Source organism: Salmo salar, chromosome ssa23, assembly GCF_905237065.1.
Source record: "Salmo salar chromosome ssa23, Ssal_v3.1, whole genome shotgun sequence".
Taxonomy (NCBI): domain Eukaryota; kingdom Metazoa; phylum Chordata; class Actinopteri; order Salmoniformes; family Salmonidae; genus Salmo; species Salmo salar.
The window spans coordinates 11,683,250-11,705,926 of record NC_059464.1 but is presented as its reverse complement, the minus strand read 5'-3'; the positions used below and the strand labels follow the sequence as shown (position 1 = coordinate 11,705,926).

The 22,677-nt window shown below is 40.5% G+C and overlaps 1 protein-coding gene across 1 annotated transcript in view; it reads left to right on the top strand.

Annotated features, from left to right (window-relative positions):
• LOC106583994 (pituitary adenylate cyclase-activating polypeptide type I receptor) overlaps positions 1-16,417 on the top strand; it is a 49,957-nt gene extending 33,540 nt beyond the window's left edge. The window contains exons 4-12 of the mRNA XM_045705892.1: positions 8,353-8,450; positions 8,671-8,803; positions 9,885-10,038; positions 10,201-10,261; positions 10,414-10,483; positions 10,648-10,739; positions 11,066-11,195; positions 15,075-15,116; positions 15,513-16,417. Coding sequence (XP_045561848.1) covers positions 8,353-8,450; positions 8,671-8,803; positions 9,885-10,038; positions 10,201-10,261; positions 10,414-10,483; positions 10,648-10,739; positions 11,066-11,195; positions 15,075-15,116; positions 15,513-15,791 — 1,059 coding nt within the window. The 3' untranslated portion in view covers positions 15,792-16,417. The remainder of the gene's footprint in view (positions 1-8,352; positions 8,451-8,670; positions 8,804-9,884; positions 10,039-10,200; positions 10,262-10,413; positions 10,484-10,647; positions 10,740-11,065; positions 11,196-15,074; positions 15,117-15,512) is intronic.
• The last annotated feature ends 6,260 nt before the right edge of the window (positions 16,418-22,677 follow it).

The window sequence follows — 22,677 nt, the reverse complement described above, 5'->3', positions numbered from 1 at the left end:
ACCCATTTCCCAGGCACATCATGAAAAGTTACGCGTGCAGTTCAGAATCAGAAACCGGTCTGTTTACATATAAGTAAATGCGATCAAGTCCGACTTCAGATGCAGCTCGTGCAAGTTAGCAAACACGTAATCCAATGGATATCGTTTACAACATCGCAGATGTCATTGATTACCTGGGTCGTTCCACCAATTCGGTGCCTTTTGAGAAGTGTAACTTGGTCCAAAAAAATTATTATTTCACCAAATATAAAAATTCTAGATTAAAAAAAAAAAACATCTCAAGAGGGGAAAAAAAATATTACTATACTAAGTGCCTTTTAAGTGCCAAATAAAGTAACAGGGTTGACCATACCAGGGTTGACGATTTCTTCTTAAATGAGCCAGACATCCTCTTGTGACAGGGGGAATGAAAGCTTGTGTGCAACAGGGAGTGGAAACTGAATGCTAATTCACAATAAAAATGAAATTGTTAAAACATTTCTAGCCTGTCTATCTATGGGTAACATGGTTGACGTGTTATGCTCGACCTGCTCAGATTTCCACCAGAAAATGTCCAAAAATGGTAGAACCAGCTCACCTGCTTTTACTCTATGATTTGACTATTAGATGTTCAATGTTTCTTTTGAATTTAAAAAAAAAAAGGAATCGTTTCACCGTAACAAGGGTTCAGTTCACGTAACAGTCTTGACCTTAAAATGAGGGACAGACAGAATCACTAATCACAGAAATGACTGTCAACTAACAAAATAACTTCGCCTTTACAATGATGGTGAAACTTGGATAAATGTTGGGATTTAGTGGGTTAAAATCTTCCTAGAAGTGACACAGGGATGACGGAGGGACATGTCATAATAATGAATTTTGGCACTTTAAGCAATCCTTTATTCATATAACAAATGTATTTTTATTGAATTCTCTATGTGGTCTATATTAAAGCGCAATTAATTTAATATAACAGGATTTTAAAATGAAATATCGGTGCATAAGTTCTACTTAAAACATTAAAGGATGGCTTTTTGTGGGACAACCCACCTAGGAAGCTAACAAGCCAGTGAGGCCAGTCTTGTGTGTTTTCCTCGGTCATCGTTCACTCTCTGAAAAGTTTTTCCAGGTCCAGAGATCAGTGTATAGCTACAGTGCCTTTTGAAAGTATTAACATCCGTTGACTTTTTCCGCATTTTGTTGTTACAAAGTGGGATTAAAATGGATTTAATTTTTGTCAATGATCTATCTACAGAAAATACTCTGTATTTTAAAAATGGAAGAACAATTATATTTATTGTTTTAATTAATGGAAAGTAAAACACTAATATATATTGATTATATAAGTATTCATCCCCCTGAGTCAATACATGTTAGAATCACCTTTAACAGAGATTACAGCTGTGAGTCTTTCTGGGTAAGTCTCTAAGAGCTTTGCACACCTAGATTGTACAATATTTGCCCATTATTCTTTAAAAAATGTGTCAAGCTCTGTCAAATTGGTTGTTGATCATTGCTAGACAGCTATTTTCAAGTCTTGCAAAATATTTTCAAGCCAATTTAAGTAAAAACTGTAATTAGGCTACTCAGGAAAATGCTATGTCGTCTTTGTAAGCAAGTGTATATTTGGCCTTGTGTTTTAGATTATTGTCCTGCTGAAAGGTTAATATGTCTCTCAGTGTCTGTTGGAAAGCAGACTGAATCAGTTATTCCCTGTGCTTAGCTCTATTCCTTTTCTTTTTATCCTAAACAAATCCCTTGCCGATCACAAGCATACCCATAATATGATGCAACCACCATCATTCTTGAAAATGTTGTGTTGGATTTGGCCCAAACATAACATTTGTATTCAGGACAAAAGGTTTATTTTGTTGCCACATTTTTTTTGCAGCATTCATTTATTCCACCTGTGGTAAAATCAATTGATTGGACATGTTTGGAAAGGCACACACCCGTCTATAAAACAGTAAAAAAAAAAAAAAAAAAGATATCACATTTACATTGGTATTCAGACCCTTTTTTGAAGCACGTTTGGCAGCAATTACAGCTTCCAGTCTTCTTGGGTATGACGCTACAAGCTTGGCACACCTGTATTTGGAGAGTTTCTCCCATTCTTCTCTGCAGATCCTCTCAAGTTCTGTCAGGTTGGATGGGGAGTGTCGCTGCACAGCTATTTTCAGGTCTCTCCAGAGATGTTTGATCGAGTTCAAGTCCGGGCAATGGCTGGGCCACTCAAGGACATTCAGAGGCTTGTCCCGAAGTCACTCCTGTGTTGTCTTGACTGTGTATTTAGGGTCGTTGTCCTGTTGGAAGGTGAACCTTCACCTCAGTCCGAGGTCCTGAGCGCTCTGGAGCAGGTTTTCATCAACGACGTCTCTGTACTTTTCTCCATTCATCTTTTCCTCGATCCTGACTAGTCATCCAGTACCTGGTGCTGAAAAATATTCCCACAGCATGATGCTGCCTCCACCATGCTTCACCGTAGGAATGGTGCCAGGTTTCCTCTAGATGTGATGCTTGGCATTCAGGCCTAAGAGTTCAATCTTGGTTTCATCAGACCAGAGACCAGAGTCCTTTAGGCCACTCTACCATTAAGGCCTGATTGGTGGAGTGCTGCAGAGATGGTTTGATCTTTTGGAAGGTTCTCCCATTTCCACAGAGGAACTCTGGAGCTCTGTCAGGGTGACCATTGGATTCTTTGTCAACTCCCTGACCAAGGCCCTTTTCCCCTGATTGTTTAGTTTGGCCAGGCGGTCAGCTCTAGGAAGAGTCTTGGTGGTTCCAAGCTTCTTCAATTTAAGAATGATGGAGGCCATTGTGTTCTTGGAGACCTTCATTGCTGCAGAAATGTTTTGGTACCCTTTCCCAGATCTGTGCCTCCACATGATCCTGTCTCAGAGCTCTACAGACAATTCCTTCAACCTCATGGCTTGGTTTTTGTTCTGACATGCGCTGTCATCTGTGAGACTTTATATAGACAAGTGTGTGCCTTTCCAAACATGTCCAATCAATTGAATTTACCAGAGGTAGACTCCAATCAAGTCTCAGAAAAATTGCAAGAATGATCAATGGAAACAGGATGCATCGGAGCTCAATTTCGAGTTTCATAAAGGGTCTGAATACTTATGTAAATAATATATTTCTGTTTTTGATTTTTAATACATTTGCAAACATTTCTAAAAACCTGTTTTCACTTTGTCATTATGGGGTATTGTGTGTAGATTGATAAGGAAAACATTTAATTTTATCAATTTTAGAATGAGGCTGTAACGTAACAAAATGTGGAAAAAGTCAAGGGGTCTGAATACTTTCCGAATGCACTGTATGTAACTTAACGCATTTTTACTCCTGAACTTGTTTAGGGTTGCCATAACAAAAGACTTGAATACGTATTGACTCAAGACATTTAGGCTTTTCATTTTTTATGAATTTGTAAAAATGTACTGTTTTCTAAAACATATTTCCACTTTGACATTTGGGGTATTGTGTGTAGATCAGTGACACAAAATCTCAATTTAATCCATTTTAAATTCAGGCTGTAACACAACAAAATGTGAACTTTTTCCCTTTGCGTGTGGACTTCTGTGCACAACACAACAGCTGTCTGTGACCAGGCAAAACAAACTCTCCAAGCCAAACCTTCATACCATAACTGCTAACCGCTACACAGCTCAGATCTAGCTACTAGAACTAAGGTGTTAGTAAACACACAATCCAATCCATGTGTACAACCACACAGTACAGTTTACAGCAAGCAGTTTAGCCGTTACACCAGCGGTCCCCGGTGGCAATAAATTAATAAAACCGAAAGCTTACCTTATGTTGGATAACCTTAGCCAGCTAACTAAAATAAATAGCATTACTCACTGTTTGAGTCAGATTGCTGAGTAGCCTAAATTAGCTGCATTAGCCAGCTAAGTAAGTGAAAGGTAAACCAAGAAGAATAAAAAAAATACATTAATCTCTTGCTCTCTCTCTCTCTCTGCTGCTTAATTTGTTCCAAACTGTTCAACTACTGCCTTTCTCTCTCTTTGAGTCAACTACTCACCACACTTTATGCACTGCAGTGTTAGCTAGCTGTAGTTTATGCCTTCAGTACTAGATTAATTCTCTGGTCCTTTGATTGGATGGACAACATGTCAGTTCATGCTGCAAGAGCTCTCATATGTTGGAAGAAATTTCCATAATTACGGTGTAAGTATTTGGTAGCGGTGAGATCCATGATCCTCCTAGGTTTTGTATTGAAGTCAATGTACCCACAGATGGAAAAAAGCTGTCCTCCGGCTACTCCATTGTGTTACCTTAGAGAGTGCTCCTGAAACTACTGTAGACCATTGCAAAAAAAGTGTTTTAATCAGCTATTTCGTGACGTGAATATATTTACTATTGTTTTATCTAAAACGGATGAACATTTTTAATGTGTCACTATTTAAACTTTTATGAAATTCACTGAGTAGGTTGGTCCTCCCCTTCCCCTCCACTGCTCCACACACCCTCTGTCACCTACATAATAGAAGACCCAGACCACTCACAAAAACTTGCAAAGGCCATGAGAAAGGTGTGTGATCGTGCCATGAATGTGAAAACACTAATTAAGAAGTTTCACTCCCCAGACAGAAACACAACAATACCTTTCCTGTCTGGATAAGTTAATTTGCTAAGCTTACAATGTTTTATCTACTTGTCAGTATATGCTAATTGTATGATTGAGTATATGCAGGCAAGGTACTGATGGTATTTCAAGTCCTTTCAGTTACAACAGTGATCTTAAGCCTGTTCCATACTATGGAATTCCTATCTTCACATTGCCAAAATATCACCATGCCTCAATAACTTCAAACGTATACTAGGGGTCAGCCTAATCAACCAAACTACCCAGTAGTCTCCTCCGTGTAGCCTAACTCTCTCACACACACACACATAATCAAACATGTTTTTTCTTTGATACTGAGTATATCATGTACATTTATAATTAGCATGCTCTGTATAACTGATTGAACAAACCTTTTTTTGTACTTATATGTGTATCTTGTTTTCTGTGGTGTGGTTTTCATATACAGTGCATTCAGAAAGTATTCAGACCTCTTGACTTTTTCCACATTTTGTTACGTTACAGCCTTATTCTAAAATGGATCAAATTATATTTTCTCATCAATCTACACACAATAGCCCATAATGACAAAGTGAAAACAGGTTTTTAGAATTTTTTTGCAAATGTAAAAAACAGAAAAACCTTATTTACATAAGTATTCTGAACTTTTGCTATGAGACTCAAAAATGGAGCTCAGGTGCATCCTGTTTCCATTGATCATCCTTGAACTGTTTATACAACTTGATTGGAGTCCACCTGTGGTAAATTCTATTGATTGGACATGATTTGGAAAGGCACACACGTCTATATAAAGTCCCACAGTTGACAGTGCATGTTAGAGCAAAAACCAAGCCATGGGGTCGAAGGAATTGTCCTAGAGCTCCGAGAAAGGATTGTGTTGAGGCACAGATCTGGGGAAGGGTACCAAAATATTTTTGCAGGCTTGAAGGTCCCCAAAAACACAGTGGACTCCATCAATCTTAAAAGGAAGAAGTTTGGAACAACCAAGACTCTTCCTAGAGCTGGCCACCCGGCCAAACTGAGCAATCGGGGGAGAAGAGCCTTGGTCAGGGAGGGGACCAAGATCCCGATGGTCACTCTGACAGAGCTCCAGAGTTCCTCTGTGGAGATGGGAGAACCTTCCAGAAGGACAACCATCTCTACAGCACTCCACCAATCAGGCCTATATGGTAGAGTGGCCAGACGGAAGCCACTCCTCAGTAAAAGGCACATGACAACCCGCTTGGAGTTTGCCAAAAGGCACCTAAAGTACTTTCAGACCATGAAAAAAAAGATTCTCTAGTCTGATGAAACCACTTTCGCCTGAATGCAAAGTGTCACATCTGGAGGAAACCTGGCACCATTCCTACGTTGAAGCATGGTGGTGGCAGCATTGAAGTCGGAAGTTTACATACACCTTAGCCAAATACATTTAAACTCAGTTTTTCACAATTCCTGACATTTAATCCTAGTAGAAATTCCCTGTTTTAGGTCAGTTAGGATCACCACTTTATTTTAAGAATGTGAAATGTCAGAATAATAGTAGAATGATGTATTTCAGCTTGAATTTCTTTCATCACATTCCCACATTCCCATTTGGAAGACCCATTTGCGACCAAGCTTTAACTTCCTGACTGATGTCTTGAGATGTTGCTTCAATATATCCACATAATATTTCCCCTCATGATGCCATCTATTTTGTGAAGTGCACCAGTCCCTCCTGCAGCAAAGCAACCCCACAACATGATGCTGCCACCCCCGTGCTTCACGGTTGGGATGTGTTCTTCGGCTTACAAGCCTCCCCCTTTTTCCTCCAAACATAACGATGGTCATTATGGCCAAACATATCTATTTTTGATTAAGCAGACCAGAGGACATTTCTCCAAAAAGTACAATCTTTGTCCCCATGTGCAGTTCCAAACCGTAGTCTGGCTTCCTTGCTAATCAGCCTTTCAGGTTATGTTGACATAGGACTCATTTTACTGTGGATATAGATACTTTTGTACCTGTTTCCTCCAGCATCTTCACAAGGCTTTGCTGCTGTTCTGGATTGATTTGCACTTTTCACACCAAAGTACGTTCATCTCTAGGAGACTGAACGCGTCTCCTTCCTGAGCGGTATGATGGCTGCGTGGTCCCATGGTGTTTATACTTGGTTACTATTGTTTGTACAGATGAACATGGTACCTTCAGGCATTTGGAAATTGCTCCCAAGGATGAACCAGACTTGTGGAGGTCTACAATTAATTTTTCTGAGGTCTTGGCTGATTTATTTTGATTTTCCCATGATGTCAAGCAAAGAGGCACTGAGTTTGAAGGTAGGCCTTGAAATGCATCCACAGGTACACCTCCAATTGACTCAAATTATGTAAATTAGACTATCAGAATCTTCTAAAGCCATGACATAATTTTCGGAAATTTTCCAAGCTATTTAAAGGCACAGTCAACTTAGTGTATGTAAACTTCTGACTCACTGGAATTGTGATACAGTGAATTATATGTGAAATAATCTTTCTGTAAACAATTGTTGGAAAAATTACTTGTGTCATGCACAAAACAGATGTCCTAACCGACTTGTCAAAACTATAGTTTGTTAACAAGAAATTTGTGGAGTGGTTGAAAAATGAATTTTAATGACTCCAACCTAAGTGTATGTAAACTTCCGACTTCAACTGTATGTAGGCTACGTGTGCCTTTTAAAAAATGTATGTAGTTCTGTCCTTGAGCTGTTCTTGTCTAATGATGTTCTGTATTATGTCATTCTGTATTATGTTTCATGTTTTGTGTGGACCCCAGGAAGAGTAGCTGCTGCTTTTGCAGCAGCTAATGGGGATCTTAATAAAAAGCAAATACCAAAATACCTAAAGGACTCTCAGACCATGAGAAACAAGATTCTCTGGTCTAATGATTGGCTGAATGCCAAGCGTCACGTCTGAAGGAAACCTGGCACCATCCTTGAAGAATGGTGGTGGCAGCATCATGCTTTGGGGATGTTTTTCAGCGGCAGGGACTGGGAGACTAGTCAGGATTGAGGGAAATATGAGCAGAGAAAAGTACAGAGAGATCCTTGATGAAAACCTGCTCCAGAGCGATCAGAACCTCAGACTGGGGCGAAGGTTCACCTTACAACAGAACAACGACCCTAAGCATACAGCCAAGACAATGCAGGAGTGGCTTCGGGATAAGTCTCTGAATGTCCTTGAGTGGCCCAGCCAGAGCCCGGACATGACCCCGATCAAGCATCTCTGGAGAGACCTGAAAAAAGCTGTGCAGCGACGCTCCCCATCCAACCTGACATAGCTTGAAAGGATCTGCAGAGAAGAATGGGAGAAACTCCCCAAATACAGGTGTTCCAAGCTTGTAGCGTCATGCCCAGGAAGACCCAAGGCTGTAATCGCTGCAAAAGGTGCTTCAACAATGTACTGAGCAAAGTGTCTGAATACTTATGTAAATATGATATTTCTTAAAACCTGTTTTTTCTTGTCATTATGGGGTATTGTGTGTAGATTGATGATGGAAAAAAAAAACAATTTAATCCATTTTATAATAAGGCTGTAACGTAGCAAAATGTGGATAAAGTCAAGGGGTCTGAATACTTTCCAAATGCACCGTAAGCCCTTTTTGGTTTCCAACTTCACTTGCACACCATTTTTCCCATTTTTCTATCTGTACTGTTTTGTCTTTCACTAGTTTTCTCTGGAGCGAATAAATGAAACCCCCCAAAAAACTAAAACCAGTATTATATGTTTCTTTCTGACCTTTCTCCTGTTGATTTCCAGACAACATACTTTTTGACCATCAGTCAGGTGTACACTGCTGGATACGCCACCTCCCTCATCTCCCTCATATCAGCCATTTTTGTCTTCGCTGTGTTCAGGTAACACTAGGACATACTCAGTCCAACATTAGTTCCTAAGAGATAGACAGATACATGATAAATAGATAATACTGTAAGAATGGACTGCATTCATATAGGTACTATAGTTTATAATGATACAGTATATATTGTATAGGAAAACATTTGCAAACATGGACCCTCTAAACTCGCCTGACAGAAAATGAGGTCAGTTTAACAAGAAGTTAACTCACCCGTACAGGAAGTTCCACTGTACCAGGAACTACATCCACATCAACCTCTTCTCCTCATTCATCCTGAGAGCCAGTGCCGTCTTCATCAAGGATGGGGTTCTTTTTGCTGATGAGAACTTCGACCACTGCTTCATGTCCACTGTGAGTGCCATGATGTCATCAACAAAGGACACTTACTATACTGGACTTAATGTCCCAATACTGTCTCTAACTCCCTGTGACTTCTACATCTTACACCACCACATATTTAGATATTCTATACCGTATCTACATTAACTTCATGTAAGTTCATAGAGTATCCCACTGATCTTTACTAAGTTCCTGAAACATTATAAGTCTTCATCCTAGCCCTTTCCTCCTTTGAATGTCATTGCCTTCCGTGTATGACTCATCTTGTTGTATGTGAACAGCGTGAGATGGTGAGATTGTGAACATTATCTCACTGGAACACATTTTAACATATTGAAATGAGTCTGTGAGACAGAGCGAGTCGAGACTTTCTCCTCAGTATATTTTATGCTGATACATGCTTCTAAACAGAGCGAGTCGTCCAGTCGAGAGAAAAGAGCTGTGTGTATAGACAAGGCGATGGGGCATTCTATACTTAGAAAGTAAATCCACAGCATAGAGAGGAGATCGGGGCAATAGAGAGTCAACTATAGAAGTATAGAAAGGTGTGAAAGTGTGATTGTATCTCAGGGAGTCATTGGCATGGTGGATGGGGCACCCGAGGGGTGAAGGGGAGGGGTGGAGGTGGCAGTGTGCAGGTAATTTGCTAATTTAAATTTTCCTTGAATATTGTTGCACATTGCGTATTCTAATATAAAGTTAATAACATTATTATTTACATATTGTAACAAAGTGGTAACGATCCCAACATTGGGATATGCATTGTCTTTTGTGGAACTCATACACTTCTGTAAGCCTCATTAAAACTACAAAACTGTCAGTGAACCGGAACAGATGAACCGGAATGACATTTACTTTCACGGCTGGCCAAAAATAACTATGTGGCAGCCACGCCCCTACTAAGCCACACCTCCAGTCTTCTGATCTGACCCACTGGGTCATATCTCAATAACCCAGCATCAACAACCCAACATTTGTCTTTTTAAAGAAAACAATTCAACAACTAAGTGACCCAATGCCTGTAACCAAGCAATTGGGTCAGCCAAACAGCACAACATTTTTTTGAGTGTGTGTATATTGTGTTCTCCTGCAGACGGCGTGTAAATCAGCAGTGGCGTTCTTCCAGTTCAGCATCCTGGCTAACTACTTCTGGTTGCTGGTCGAGGGCATGTACCTCCAGACCCTCCTTGCCCTCACCTTCGTCTCACACAATAAGTACTTCTGGTGGTACATACTCATCGGCTGGGGTAGGTGACTTTTCTCAATCGGTCCTTTCTTTCTTTCTGTCTTTCGCAAACACCTCTCTTTCTTTTCCTCTCTTCCCTTCTCCCTCTCTCCTCAACAACTCAAAGAGGCATGGCTTTGTTACAACATCTCGCTGATGTTTGTCCATTCTCTGTGTCTATTAGGTCTCCCAACCACAATATTGTTGGTGTGGGTTCTGACACGAAACTTCTATGATAACAGAGGGTAAGTATGGAAACTAGCATTTGCTTTGAATTTACTCTGAATTGATATTGTCATGTAGCCTATATATTCATACATGAATCCTAATGTAATACTGTTGGAGATTGGTATGAATACAGTACTGTCCGATATCATGTTGTTCTGTCCCAATGTAGTTGCTGGGACGACACCGATGTGGCCTTCATTTGGTGGATTATCAAAGGGCCTATAACTGCATCACTGCTGGTGAGTAGCCTAACACTCACCTAACCTTACCTAACCCTAACCTCAAATCTAACCCTGACCCTAGTCTCCACCCTAAACCTACCCGTAGCCTCATCTCTAACCCTAACCCACCCTGTGTTGTAAAGTATTCAGCCCTAACTCATCCTCTTTCTCCACTGCTTAAGGTCAACTTCATCATCTTCATTAATGTGATCCGTATTCTGGTCCAGAAGCTAAAATCTCCCGGTGTCAGGGGCCACAACACAGGCCACTTCATGTGAGTCCTCCCCTCCACACACACACACACACACACACACACACACACACATATATATATATAACAATGGTGGTTCAGTGACCATGCTTGCGTGATGAGTACATTTCAGACCAGAACAGTTGTAATGGCTCCCTCAACAAATGCCTAGGCATTGGCCTAGAGTGTTAATTGTCGTTCTGGTGCACAGAACACTCAAGTTCACACACGTTGACACAAATACATTATTGTGATTATTCTCTCTCGTGTGCGTGTGTGTGTGTGTGTGTGTGTGTGTGTGTGTGTGTGTGTGTGTGTGTGTGTGTGTGTGTGTGTGTGTGTGTGTTCAGGAGGCTGGCTAAGTCCACCCTGTTCCTGATCCCTCTGTTTGGGATGCATTACATGGTGTTTGCCTTCCTACCAGAGAACACAGGAAAGGAGGCACGCATCTTCATAGAGCTGGGTCTGGGATCCTTCCAGGTAGGTAGGTACAGTGAGGGAAAAAAGTATTTGATCCCCTACTGATTTTGTACATTTGCCCACTGACAAAGAAATGATCAGTCTATAATTTTAATGGTAGGTTTATTTGAACAGTGAGAGACAGAATAACAACAACAAAAATCCAGAAAAATGCATGTCAAAAAATGTATAAAATGATTTGCATTTTAATGGGGGAAATAAGTATTTGACCCCTCTGCAAAACATGACTTAGTACTTGGTGGCAAAACCCTTGTTGGCAATCACAGAGGTCAGACGTTTCTTGTAGTTGGCCACCAGGTTTGCACCCATCTCAGGAGGGATTTTGTCCCACTCCTCTTTGCAGATCTTCTCCAAGTCATTAAGGTTTCGAGGCTGACGTTTGGCAACTCGAACCTTCAGCTCCCTCCACAGATTTTCTATGGGATTAAGATCTGGAGACTGGCTAGGCCACTCCAGGACCTTAATGTGCTTCTTCTTGAGCCACTCCTTTGTTGCCTTGGCTGTGTGTTTTGGGTCATTGTCATGCTGTAATACTGATCCACGACCCATTTTCAATGCCCTGGCTGAGGGAAGGAGGTTCTCACCCAAGATTTGACGGTACATGGCCCCGTCCATCGTCCCTTTGATACGGTGAAGTTGTCCTGTCTCCTTAGCAGAAAAACACCCCCAAAGCATAATGTTTCCACCACCATGTTTCACGGTGGGGATGGTGTTCTTTGAGTCATAGGCAGCATTCCTCCTCCTCCAAACACGGCGAGTTGAGTTGATGCCAAAGAGCTCAATTTTGGTCTCATCTGACCACAACACTTTCACCCAGTTGTCCTCTGAATCATTCAGATGTTCATTGGCAAACTTCAGACGGGCATGTATATGTGCTTTCTTGAGCAGGGTGACCTTGCGGGCGCTGCAGGATTTCAGTCCTTCACGGCGTAGTGTGTTACCAATTGTTTTCTTGGTGACTATGGTGCCAGCTGCCTTGAGATCATTGGCAAGATCCTCCCGTGTAGTTCTGGGCTGATTCCTCACCGTTCTCATGATCATTGCAACTCCACGAGGTGAGATCTTGCATGGAGCCCCAGGCCGAGGTATATTGACAGTTATTTTATGTTTGTTCCATTTGCGAATAATCGCACCAACTGTTGTCACCTTCTCACCAAGCTGCTTGGCGATGGTCTTGTAGCCCATTCCAGCCTTGTGTAGGTCTACAATCTTGTCCCTGACATCCTTGGAGAGCTCTTTGGTCTTGGCCATGGTGGAGAGTTTGGAATCTGATTGATTGATTGCTTCTGTGGACAGGTGTCTTTTATACAGGTAACAAACTGAGATTAGGAGCACTCCCTTTAAGAGTGTGCTCCTAATCCCAGCTCGTTACCTGTATAAAAGACACCTGGGAGCCAGAAATCTTTCTGATTGAAAGGGGGTCAAATGCTTATTTCCCTCATTAAAATGTAAATCAATTTATTACATTTTTGACATGTGTTTTTCTGGATTTTTTGTTGTTATTCTGTCTCTCACTGTTCAAATAAACCTACCATTAAAATTATAGACTGATCATTTCGTTTGTCAGTGGGCAAACGTACAAAATCAGCAGGGGGTCAAATACTTTTTTCCCTTACTGTAGGTAGGTAGGTGTGTGTGTGTGTGTGTGTGTGTGTGTGTGTGTGTGTGTGTGTGTGTGTGAGTGCCCGTATCGCGTGCCTGCTCACGTGTGTGTGTTTATGTGATGTACAGCATGTGACGTGCAACGTGTGTTGGGGATGAGGCTCTCTGAATAAGTGTATTTTGACGTAATACAGTTGTAGTCGGAAGTTTACATACACTTAGGTTGGAGTCATTAAAACTTGTTTTTCAACCACTCCACAAATTTCTTGTTAAGTCGGTTAGTACATCTACTTTGTGCATGATACAAGTAATTTTTCCAACAATTGTTTACAGACAGATTATTTCACTTATAATTCCCTGTATCACAATTCCAGTGGGTCAGAAGTTTACATACACTAAGTTGACTGTGCCTTTAAACAGCTTGGAACATTTCAGAAAATGATGTCATGGCTTTAGAAGCTTCTGATAGGCGAATTGACATCATTTGAGTCAATTGGAGTTGTACCTGTGGATGCATTTCAAGGCCTACCTTCAAACTCACTGCCTCTTTGCTTGACATCATGGGAAAATCAAAATAAATCAGCCAAGACCTCAGAAAAAAAATTGTAGACCTCCACAAGTCTGGTTCATCCATGGGAGCAATTTCCAAACACCTGAAGGTACCACGTTCATCTGTACAAACCATAGTGCCCAAGTATAAACACCATGGGACCACGCAGCCGTCATACCGCTCAGGAAGGAGACGCGTTCTGTCTCTTAGAAATGAACGTACTTTGGTGCGAAAAGTGCAAATCAATCCAGAACAACAGCAAAGGACCTTGTGAAGATGCTGGAGGAAACAGGTACAAAAGTATCTATATCCACAGTAAAACGAGTCCTATATCTACATAATCTGAAAGGCCGCTCAGCAAGGAAGAAGCCACTGCTCCAAAACCGCCATAAAAAAGCCAGACTACGGTTTCCAACTACACATAGGGACAAAGATTGTACTTTTTAGAGAAATGTCCTCTGGTCTGATGAAACAAAAATAGAACTGTTTGGCCATAATGACCATCGTTATGTTTGGAGGAAAAAGGGGGAGGCTTGCAAGCCGAAGAACACTATCCCAACCGTGAAGCACGGGGTGGCAGCATCATGTTGTGGGGATGCTTTGCTGCAGGAGGGACTGGTGCACTTCACAAAATAGATGGCATCATGAGGGCAAGAAATTATGTGGATATATTGAAGCAACATCTCAAGACATCAGTCAGGAAGTTAAAGCTTGGTCGCAAATAGGTCTTCCAAATGGACAATGACTCCAAGCATACTTCCAAAGTTGTGACAAAATGGCTTATGGACAACAAAGTCAAGGTATTGGAGTGGCCATCACAAAGCCCTGACCTAGATCCTATAGACAATTTGTGGACAGAACTGAAAAAGCATGTGCGAGCAAGGAGGCCTACAAACCTGACTCAGTTACACCAGCTCTGTCAGGAGGAATGGGCCAAAATTCACCCAATTTATTGTGGGAAGCTTGTGGAAGGCTACCCGAAACGTTTGACCCAAGTTAAACAATTTAAAGGCAATGCTACTGTCAACGTCGTGTGTGTAGGTGGCAGGGAAGTCAGGCGCAGGAGAAACAAACTTCATATAAGCGGAGTAGTTTAATAAACTTTCAAACAAACTCCAAAATAGAATACATAAAAAATCAACATGGGTACACATACCCGTCACACACACCTAAATAAACAACACGAACATAATAACACAAACAATCTCGGACAAGGACATGAGGGGAAACAGAGGGTTAAATACACAACAGGTAATGAATGGGATTGGAACCAGGTGTGAAAATAAACAAGACAAAACCAATGGATAATGAAAAATGGATCAGTGATAGCTAGAAGACCGGTGACGTCGACCGCCGAGCACCACTCGAACAAGGAGGGGCATCGACTTCAGTAGAAGTCGTGACAGCTACCCAAATACTACTTGAGTGTATGTAAACTTCTGACCCACTGGGAATGTGATGAAAGAAATAAAAGCTGAAATAAATCATTTTCTCTACTATTATTTGGACATTTCACATTCTTAAAAAAAAGTGGTGATCCTAACTGACCTAAGACAGGGAATTTTTACTAGGATTAAATGTCAGGAATTGTGAAACACTGAGTTTAAATGTATTTGGCTAAGGTGTATGTAAACTTCCGACTGCAACTGTATATGATCTTGTAATAACGTAGCTAGTCAAAATGGCCTGATGTACAGTACAACTCACTTTCTATTCCTTCTTCTTAGGGCTTTGTTGTGGCTCTGCTCTACTGTTTCCTGAATGGAGAAGTAAGCAGGGGGGTTACCAACATAATTAGAATGACAGAATTTGAATTTTGATTAACACGCAGTGTTCTTACTGCAGAGACGAAGATGATAATCCCAAATTCTTATAATTGACTGCTTTCTCAAGTCTCTGATGTCCAGATTATTTTAAGTACTGTACGCCGTGTACAGCCCTCTCAATGTGCTTTTAAATGAGAGCTTTTCTCTCTCTCTCTCGCTGTATCTGTCTCTCTCTCCCCCCCAACAAATCTCTCTCCCCCTACAACTATTTCACTCTCTCTATCGCTCTCTCGCTCTGTGTGTGTGTGTGTGTGTGTGTGTGTGTGTGTGTGTGTGTGTGTGTGTGTGTGTGTGTGTGTGTGTGTGTGTCTCTGTGTATGTCTCTGTGTATGTCTCTAGGTGCAGGCGGAGCTGAAGAAGCGTCTGTGGAAGTGGCAGACGGAGGGCTATATGAGCTACAGTAGGACAAGACGCACCCTCTTCACAGAGAGCTCCACCGTCACACAGATCTCTGTGCTGGAGAAGTCCTCCCCCAGTGAGCTGCCCTGCATCAGTGATACACACACACTCACCGACACACACACACACAGCTCTGTCTCAATCTGTGACGACACACACACAACTCTGACACACAACTCTGATTCCACCTGCACCGACACACTCACACACACTGTCTGAGTGAACAAAAAATAGATCTCTCTCTTTTCCTTCTCCTTCTCCTGCAATCCCCAAATATCAGATAGAACTGCCTCTAGAGAGGTCTCTCTTTGAATTATGTTCTATAGATTGAGGTATCTGTTGTGTTGACTGATTGGCTTGGCTGGGGGGTTCCACAGACTGACGAAAAACTCCACCGAAAAATCCTTGAGTCCCTATATCTCAATTGCCACAGTTTGACCAGATTCCCAACTGAAGCAATCCTTATAGTATCTACAATATACAGTATGTTTCATAGTACAATGATATACACAGCCTTGTGTGTCAGGGCATTTCGAACGGTGCTGTGTTTTGGTGGTTTGCTGGTATTTTTGCCAGACATGGGCTTGCTGGCTGTGTGCTCTAGTCACGAGACTCTAGTGGACTGTGCTTGTATCCAGAGTAGTAAGAAATCAAACAGTGTCTGCGTCTGAAATGGCACCTTATTCCCTATATAGTCCATGTTCAACTGACCTCTCTCCCCTCATCAACCTGAAGTGTACAGAGAAGAACGACCACTTATCAGTGGTGGAAAAAGTACCCAATTTTCATACTTGAGTAAAAGTAAATGATACCTTAATAGAAAACGACTGAAGTAAATTTGAAAGTCACCCAGTAAAATAATACTTGAGTAAAAGTAAAAAAGTATTTGGTTTTAAATATACTTAAGTATCAAAAGTAAAAGTATAAATTATTTAAAATTCCTTATATAAAGCAAACCAGACAGCATCATTTACTTGTTTTTTTATTTACGGATAGCCAGGGGCATGCGCCAACACGCAGACATCATTTACAACCAAAGCATGTGTTTAGTGAGTCCGCCAGAACAGAGGCAGTACGTTATGACCAGGGATGTTCTCTTGATAAGTGTGTGAATTAGACAATTTTCCTGTCCTGCTAAGCATAAAAAATGTAACGAGCACTTTTGGGTGTCAGGGAAAATGCATGGAGTAAAAAGTACATAATTGTCTTCAGGAATATAGTGAAGTAAAAGTAAAAGTTGTAAAAAATATAAATGGTACAGTAAAGTACAGATACCCCAAAAAACTACTTAAGTAGTACTTTCAAGTATATTTACTTAAGTACATTACACCACCGCCACTTATACCTTATGGATTGTATTGCAACATGTTGCACAGTGCACTAGCACATCTGGAGCACTACACTGTAAAATGATTTATTTAGACCCTCTTGTTTTTTGTGATTAATAATAGATGTGTAAATTGACATGAATGAATGAATTATATAGTCTAGAATGGTTGTGTTTTTGAAACTGTGCACTCCTGTTTTCCTCAATCTGTTTTCCAGATTTTATAAATACCAATTTCAATGTATTTATATAAAATATAATATTTGAGCAATCTATACAATACAGTGCCATGAAAAAGTATTTGCCCCCTTTCTACATTTTTACATATCTTTTATACTGAATGTTATCAGATCTTCACCCAAAACCAAATATTAAATAAAGGGAACCTGAGTTTAAAAAATTGTATACTTATTATTATAATTTTTTAACTTTTACCCCTTTTTCATGGTATTCAATTGGTAGTTACAGTCTTGTCTCATGGCTGCGACTCCTGTACGGAGTCGACATGAAAATGCCTAAAAAGCAACAAATTTGAAGATTTGGAATGGCCTAGCCAAAATCCAGACCTAATCCCAATTGAGATGTTGTGGCAGGACTTGAAACGAGCAGTTCATGCTTGAAAACTCACAAATGTCGCTGAGTTACAGCAGTTCTGCATGGAACAGTGGGCCAAAATTCTTGTGTGCTCACATCAACTTGAGAGACTGATCAACAACTACAGGAAGTGCAGCTAAAGGTGGCGCAAACAGCTATTGAATGTAAGGGGGCAATTCCTTTTTCACAATTCCTTTTTGAGTGTTGTATAACTTTGTTTATGAAATAAATATGTAATTGTTGTGTTATTGTTCACTCAGGTTCCCTTTATCTAATATTAGGTTTGGTTGAAGTTCTGATAACATTCAGTATCAAAAATATGTAAAATTACAAAGGGGCAAATACTTTTTTCATGGCACTGTATATACCTAGACAACACATCTTAATGATTTCATTATGATCAATCAAATATTTTTGCATCATATATGTAACTGTACTGTAGGTAATAGGTTTATATAATAAAATGAGTAGATTAATCAAATAAAATATGACATACTTGAAAAAGAAATATATACATTTTATATTTAAACAATTGCAAAGAAGATGTGTTGTTACATACTTTGTGTGCTATCATTACATTTTAGAGAATGGTTATTGTATTAAAATATTTATTTGTCAATACGTTAAAACTGTACAGTATGCGTATGTTTTCAGATATTTCTATTGTGTAGTTGGGAAAATGTACAGTTCTTTGAATTAATGTGTCTGTTTATTTCTTGCTGTCAATAATTGCATTTCTCCACAAGGGAGCACTGTAGAGTCATATTTTAACCTCACTAATGCTCTTGTGGCTGAATGTCCCTGCAGCAATGTTCCAACATCTAGTGGAAAACCTTCCCAGAAGAGTGGAGGCTGTTATAGCAGCAAAAGGGGGACCAACTTCATATTAATGGCCATTATTTTGTAATGAGATGTTCGACGAGCAGGTGTCCGCATACTTTTGGTAATGTAGTGTACATTTTCTGAACAGGAACAAAGTCAGAAGTATTGGTACTGTACAATGTGACAAGAAAATAGAACTGATCTGATTGACTGAGAAATTGTTACCTCTTGAAAGGATCAATGGATATATCACTTGAACTTGAGCTCCTGTGTAAACAGCTTTTTTGTTATTTAGGAGTTTAAATCGTATAATATTTCTGAACGTTTCTGGTGAGATGCTGTTTCTTTGGGATGAGTAATAGAGGGCTAGCCTTGTGCCAGATCTGTTTGTGCTGTCTTACCAACTTCTATTGGCATGTTCATGTTAGGCGAGAGAGTGGCCATAAATTGGCAAGAAAGCACAAACATTTATGTCCAAAACATTTAATGCGACTTAAAGTCAATAATGCAATAATATTATACAACACCTCTTTAATATGTACATCAAAACAAGAAGACACATAAACACTGCAGCAGTGAAAGCAGTGGCATGTATTTATGGATGTCAAGGGAAGCCAGGCTTCCCTAAAAATGTGTTTCAGAATTTTCCTTCAATTCGCAATAGGCTGAATGTATCTCAGGAGAAAGCATCCGAGCGAGCAAAACAGCACCCCTCTATCTCTCTACGTGTTGGCCATCTATCTGATGCTGTCTGGTTCAAACGAGTATGCCATTTACAAGATACTGCAAAAGTAGCTTCATTCGGTGTCTTACACTGTTCACATCTCATGTATTGCCTGACTACAGTATTGTATCTTGATATGTTAATAAATGCATGCTGTGTTCATTTTGGCATGGTTACCTGCCTACAATACCCACTGTAGTGTGCGTAGGTTGCAATCCCATAGTAAGTCAATAGAGCTAACTGGCTAGCTACTACTGTTAGCTAGCCAGATAGCCACAAAGAATTGTTAGCATTTTTGCCTGTTATACTATCTGGTTAGCTACATTATTACGATCAGTGGCGACCCGTCATTCAGGGCAGAGCCCCACCTGTATTGAGCCCCACATTTTTAGCAAACATTTTTTAATAAAAATAAAACAGTTTTGCATGTTATTTTGGAATTAATACATGTCACATATGAGTTTGCAAACAATGTAATAAAAAAAAAGAGTAATCGTTGAGTTAATAAAGCCGCAGTTGCGCCACGATTAGCTCAGTGTTCTGTTACTCGTGGGGAGAGTACGTCACTGTCAAGTCTAACGGTAGACTTTGAAAATTCAAGCCCCTTGGGTGCTGCCATAGAGTTACATTAGAAGTGCCCATCCAAGAAGGCTCAATGTCATTGGCCACAGATAAAATGACGTCAAATCACATTATATCTATAGCTGTGATTGGACTGATCATGTCAACATCATACTTTCAAAATCTTAGCTAGCAGTCATCATCATGAATCAAGTCGACAATCTACTTTTTGGCAAATCCTTTTTAATCCTTGTCATATGAAGAGAAATTATAGATCAAATGTATCGGTGCTCATCTGCCATTGGACATACACCTTACACAAGTTGTAAATCGCAAATTCAACAATGAGTGGTTTGGAAACAATCAGTGACAGTAGCTAACTGCAAGCATTGCAAAGCAATCACTAGCCTGCTATTCAGTGGAGTGGCTGTGTGGTCCCAAATCTGGGATTAAGAGTCTCTTTTACAAGTTTAAAATGATAAACATTCAACGTTGGCCATGATGTCAATGAAGCATGATTTGTGCCATGCTCAAAACAACTGTTAACTCAGAACTGCGAAAACTTGACTTCAGTGAATTCTGGAAAAAAATAGCTTCAACTGGAAATACGTTTTGAACGGTCATCCAACTCTGAATTCTAAATCAGGAACTCAGGCTTCATCCTAGAGCTACAGTATGACCTGAAGATTAATGACGTCATCATGATTCGGCCTCATTTTTTTACGAGTTCCCAGTTGTCTTGAATGCACAGAGAATGCCAGACTTTGATGACAAAATTGGCCCACGAAGTTCCGCCGTGGCACCTTCCTGTTCAAGTGAGCACAGCAAGGTCAGTCCAAAAATGTCTTGTATGCTGCTGCATAAGTTAACTGTAGAAAATATAACTTAAATACTGGTTTTACTCCTGTCACCGGTCTTCCTCAAAATAATGCTGCGTTCAAATCAACTGGGATCTCGGAACTTCTGACTTCAGTACGTTCAAGACAACTGGGAATTGAGAGAAAAAACGAGCTCCGACTGGGAAAAATCCATTTAACGGTCATCCAACTCAGAATTCCATGTCGGGCATCTTTCTAGAGCTTCGACTTTCCGACCTGAAGTTCACTAACGTCATGATTCCAATTTTTTTTTTTTAATCCTTGCTTTCTTGAAACACCATGAAGTTTTCCTTAATCTTTAATAAGAGTGCTACACATAGCAAGGACGACGTGACATCATCCTCTTCCTGTCACTCCACCAATCACAGCTTACACAGGTAAAGATGGCCTGTGCCATCGGCTGACAATAAGCTGTTGACGTCATAGTACACTGATACAAAATACTGTGATCCTCTACTAATGGTCATGGTTGACTATTATTTTCATACTCCAAGAGTCATTGTTTCAACTATTGGTCTAGTAATTATTTATTTTGCATTGTTCTTGGCTTGAGTCTCCAGGCCTGAGTAGTATCCCATGATGCAGTGCTTTAGCCTCCATTTTGTGTCCTTTCACTGTTCATTCTGTTATAGTGACCTCACATGATCATTCTCCCTGTACACACTGGCCAAACTAGGAAGTTACTGAGGCAGATGCTCACACCTGCAACCTGATTGGTCAGTTGATAAATATTTACATTAGGTCAGTCCGTCTTGATTGGCCGGTTGGTTGCTTCTACTGAACAGGACGTGTTACGACCCATGTTCCCCTGCTCAGACATTGCATGCATCAACCAATGGTTGAGTGACACATCATCGACTGTACCATATGGCACCAGATTGCTATAACATAATGATGTGGTTAACTGATATGTAAAATACCTATCCAGGCATTGTACAATCTGGCATGTGTCAGCAACGTCTGAGCAGAGGAACACAACCATGGTTTTGTTACTGCTCCATAAGTGAGTTGCCAAAACAACAACAGTACCTAGAACAACAAGACAGTCTCAACTTGAGTCTGCAACAAGCTGAAGGAAAAAGTTATTGTCCTTCTTTGGACATGATGATTTGATTTCAATGACTGGTCGTATTAGATTGATGCTCCAGCAGCACTGAAGTGGTCCATCTCTTCTGCATGATGAACATGATGAACCTAGAGAGGGGGAAGGTTTTTGACGTAACACTATGATGATGTACAAAACATAAACCATGCTTTTCCTCAACATAGCCTTCTACCTTCCCTGTAAATATCCTTGTCTGATGGTTTCTGAATGGTGATTGACATTCACTGCTAGGCCACAGCCCTGCCGGTGGGTTGCACCATCACGGAGACACTGTCATTTTAATAGTTTAAAGGTGGATTTACCTTCAACCGCAACGCAACCATGTCGAACAGATGCTGCTGGTGAGGTGTTGGGTTTTGTAGTTGTATGTCTGGTAGAGTTGGGTTTTAAGTTTGGGGTTCAGTCAGGGTGGGCTGGGTTAGTTTATATAGTTATAGGTTGGTTTGGAATGGAATATGATTCAGGTTAGTTTGGGTAAGGGAGATACTTCACAGGGTCATTATTAATGTACCTCGCTGGAGATACTCAGCATGAAACACTCTGCCTGCCTGTCTGTCTGCCTGGGTGCTTGCCTGCCTGTCTGTCTCTCACTCTTTTGCCATCTCTTGAATTTCTATACAAGCAAAAGAGGTTGCTTTAAAAGGGGGCTTATCTCTCCATTCAGAAAGCAGTAGAGAACAGCCACGACAAATCCCTACAAGGACACAAAGAGCATGAGCATAAGGAACTATACTCAGGTATAGAATGTATTAGGAATATTACATTGTCACATTAACAACATTACACACCTGGAAGGAGCTGAGGCATTGCTCGAACACCAGTCTCTTCCTCTTGCTGACGTCCTCGGGTGAGAAGGAGAAAACAGTGTAGTGGATCCCAAACAGAGGGATCAGGAGCAGGATGGAGCGAGCCAGGTGTCTGTCAATCACACAACATAACACACATTACATTATACAAAATGGACCTATATACTCATGACATCATCAACAGTGGACCAACATACTCATGACATCATCAGCAGTGGACCAACATCATAGAATTCGAATACCAATCTCTATGATCAAAATACTCATGACACCATCAACAGTGGGTCA